Consider the following 4,266-nt stretch of genomic DNA (forward strand, 5'->3'; position numbering starts at 1 on the left):
TATAGAGATATATATAAATAGTCCAATAGAGCTGAAAAGAAATGCAAATAAATAAATAATTAAATAAATAAGTAAATAAATAAGTAAATAAATAAATAAGTAAATAAATAAGTAAATTAATAAATAAATAAATGTACATTAAAAAACGAGCAAAAAAAAAAGGATTGATTTGCCTTCAAAATCCGAATGTGCCTTGTACTATAGTCCAGTGTGAGTTGCGTTACCACACAGTGCCTTCGCTCATCTCTGAGGAGGGTTGTGACAGCTGGTTGGTGTATCCGCTGTCACTGAGAGACAAAGTGGTGAAAGGTGTGCTGGGGCCACACATCTCACTGGAGATACTGTGCATTGAGCCTGGTCCATTTGGCTCTGGACTAGGTGAGTCCGCAGGATGGTGAGATACTGTGTCAGAGAAACACTGCATCTCTCCAGGACAGAGGTGCCCTGGATGGTGATGGTGGTGGTGGTGGTGGTGGTTGTGGTGGTCCAGGGCTCCTAATGGGGTGCCAGCAGGGACAGAGGAGGGCACAAAGCCCAAGTCTGCTGGTGTCTGAGCCTGGGATGAAGGTGGGCCTTGGTAGTATTCATAATTCCCTCCTGAGCCATAGTATTCACCAGGATAATCTGCATTTGCAAAGAACATAATGTTAGAATTCTGGCAATATATGAACAAAAATGACATGAATGATAGTATACACATCAACCTTAATAATTAATACATAAATCTGTTCATTCAAGGGCAATTAAATATAAATAACAATAAAGTTACAAAGCATAGCTCACCTCCATAATAGGAGAAGTGTCCAATCTCTCCTGTCTCCACTCTCTCTCCCAGAGCTCTCATCCTCCTCTGGCCGCGGAAAAACACGTGTCTCCTGGAGCTCAGAGCGCTCAGCTGCTTCATGCGTCTTTCTTTGGACCTCCGATTCTGAAACCAAACCTTAAGGACAAAGTGAGAAGAAGAAAAAAAAGGCAAAGTTAACAAAAGGAGCAGCATGGATGTCACAAAGAAGAAACGCAATCCTGTCTATCCAATATATTTCTATGCTTCGCAGGGCCATTAATGTATCACTACAGCATTTTGAGTGAGCCGTAAAAAATAAGATGAACTGGTCTATTTGACAACATTTAGATTACTTAAAGATTAAAATGAGGATGTATTGCTTGGGGTTCGACATGTGATGAACTATATAACCACTGTAGATTCTTGCCACACCAGAAGTGGTTCAGATCAGAAATAAGATGAATATGGAATAAAGAAGACTCAGTAAATGCGTACAAAGGCATTATTTGACAAGTAAAGCGATGACTGTTAAATCAAATTCAAAGGAAAAGGAAAAGGGGGCTTTTAAAAATGCCCATGGACATCATGAGTCCTGCTTTTAAGGGGTTTAGGGGCGCGGTGGGAGTACAGATTAAGAAAACAAAATCCTGAAATTGGTGTGGAAAGCCTGCCTGGGGGGGGGGGGAAACTATAAAACATTAAGGATGAATTCCTTTAGGATTAAAAAAATAAGAGCAATGAGCTTCAATCACTTTCTTTTTGTTTGTGCGTTTTTTGGTCGCGTTTATTTCCTGTCTTTTGAAAGTGTGTAACCTGTATGAAGTCATCGTGATGGTGTAGAATAGATATAAGGCCTTTTTTGCCTTCCACAGTACCTGGATGACTCTCATAGTGAGGCCGGTCTCCCGTGATAGCTGCTCTCGGATGTGTCTGGTAGGTTTCGGTGTGGCCGTGAAAGCCGCTTTCAGGGTCTCCAGCTGTTTGGCTTTAATGGTGGTCCGAGGCCCGCGTCTCTTCCCAACGGCGCCCTGCTCGTCATTTTCGTTGCTGCCCACGTCTTTATCAGACAAATGTCCAGTTTCTGACTCCTTTCCGTCGTCTTGCGGGTCCTGGGAGTCTGGAGACAAACTGGGGTCGCTGCACGTCGTGACTGTTATGAGAGAAAGATGTGCTCTATATTAACACAATATATATTTAAGCTTCAACATCTGAGAATCTCAATCAGCTGCAAAACCAGCATGAAAAAACAAATATATATATTAGTTATAAATACAGCACCGTATTTATGTCTTTACGCATTCATTTTCTACAAGATCACACTTAAAAAAAAAAAAAAAAAACCCTAACCAATATGTAGTATATATATCTGTTAGGGAATTAGTCTAACTAAAAATAAAATTATAAAAGCTACTAAATAATAGTAATAATTAGAATAGAAATTCTAAATGAGCAACTTGGCCACTTTTTGGCATTGTACACATGTGCAGTGTCTTTATGGTTAATATGAAATCACCTGAGAGCAGGATTGTGTCCTTCCCGCTGTTGTTTTGATAGTCCTCTTTACAAACGAACTTGAATTCGTCCAGGATGTACAGCTCCTCTCCGGTGGACAGCTGTTTGTTGCACATCACACAGGTGAAACAGTTCAGGTGAAACACTTTGCTCTTGGCTCTGCGGACCAGATCACTGGGTAAAATCCCCTGTGAGCAACCTCCACATTTGGTCCCAAATCTCCTGTTCAAGAAGGAGAAGCGACAGTCAGGAAGAGAGGCTCAAAATACAAAATAATATATATATATCTATATATTTTTTTAATGTTTAGTGAATTCTTATGGATGTAATACATATATAATCCATCAGAATATAGCTAAGAAAGCAGGAGTCTGCTAGTAACTGTGATTATAACTGTGGTTCAACTTTCATAATCCAATTCAATGTTAGTAGGCTATAAATAAGTAATGCATAGATAATCTATAGCCCTACATAAATGACAATGTTGCATAGAACATATAACAATATAAAGTATAATATAAATAGTGTATAATAATCTCATTATGAGTGCAAACCCAACATTTCAATGAAATTACGGTTAGGCCTGCAGCTGCCGCTGCTTTATTGTAATACAAAGAAAAACCTATTAACTCATATAATGTTTTTTGAACGTTATATTTTCTTATAACCCTCAAGAAAAAATAAAGTACATTTGCACAGATGCAGTATAGCAGAACACGCTCCAGTAGTTTTAATGCAGTCCCCATCAAGGTTTGGCGGAACCACAATCTATATTTTTAACAATCACATTTTTTCCCACCTTACCTTGGATTTTCAAACTCCACATTTTCCATCTCACACATTGTATTGGCTCAGTTCATATTTAATTGTGATGACATTTGTATTTTTCTCTTTTCTCCCCCTCCATCTACATTAATACCAAACCGCAAACACGTTGGATGCTTACCGAAAGAAGTCATTCTTACAGTACAGTCTCCCTTCTCGTGAAAAACACTTGTCTGTCAAACTGCATTTGCATTCGCAGCACTGGACACATTTGATGTGCCACGGTCTGTCCAAAACTTTGAGCAAGAACCTATCAACAATAGGCTTTTCACAGCTGGTACACTGAAGCATGGTCTGCAGTTATTCCCAGCCCAGTCAGAGGGATATATACAGTATATATCTACTCTGCTTGTTCCCCGCTCCAATGTCCCAGTCACCTCGCTGTTCACTTGCACGACTGTTCTTGTATGATCCAGGAAATCCAATGTATCCAAAAGAAATCTGAATAATTATAGCATCATCCGTGAGGTTAAATCAAGCTCTTCTGTTCCAGAGGACAACAATCCACATCCGACCAACAGCTCCGAACAACAGGTCAACTGTTGAAAAAAATCTGCAGACAGCATTTCTGAAACAAAATCATAGACTGAAGAACATGAGGAGCCCATCAAGATGATCCAAGGTGCGCGCTTTTTTGGGTAAGCTTAGAAAAGATACTCATTAGTGGCTTTTATACTAGCAGCTGACTGCTGTGTGATATATCCTGAGAGGTGTCTAAACTAGAGCAAAAATTAACGACGAAATGATGTCAGCGCGCTCAGTCTTGTCATTAGAGTCCCATTTTTCCCTCTGATGTGATCTCACTCTGAGAGAAGTGCTGTAATGATCGCACCTCTTAAAGCGCAGCCAATTGCCTATTAAGAAATCAGTGACGTCAGCTCCAAGAAAAACCTATGAGCAGCCTTTTTTTTCCATTTCCCTCCACCACATGCACCTCAGCATCATGCAAAGGAAAGCAAAAATACCAAATAACATGCATAAGTGCCATGATTTAAATCTGAGTTGGACTCATACAAACTTTTCAACCTCAAAATGTAAAAAATAAATCAAAATGTATGTCTGTGAGGGTCAAAAAGAGAAACAAGCTATTTACATAAAGACACAGTAATGCTTCTACTGCAAGAAAAAAAAAGTTTTCGTTAAAA

General features: G+C 39.4%; 1 protein-coding gene across 1 annotated transcript; it reads right to left on the reverse strand.

Moving 5' to 3' along the window:
• Window positions 1-220: 220 nt before the first annotated feature.
• LOC133994273 (LIM/homeobox protein Lhx1-like) lies at window positions 221-3,412 on the reverse strand. Its single transcript, XM_062433508.1, has 5 exons — window positions 3,243-3,412; window positions 2,298-2,518; window positions 1,660-1,934; window positions 784-940; window positions 221-624 (listed from the first exon to the last, which is right to left on the reverse strand). Exons 1-5 carry the CDS (start codon window positions 3,410-3,412, stop codon window positions 221-223), a joined length of 1,227 nt encoding a protein of 408 aa, XP_062289492.1.
• Window positions 3,413-4,266: the final 854 nt, after the last annotated feature.

The sequence above is a fragment of the Scomber scombrus genome, chromosome 14 (genome assembly GCF_963691925.1).
Source record: "Scomber scombrus chromosome 14, fScoSco1.1, whole genome shotgun sequence".
NCBI lineage: Eukaryota > Metazoa > Chordata > Actinopteri > Scombriformes > Scombridae > Scomber > Scomber scombrus.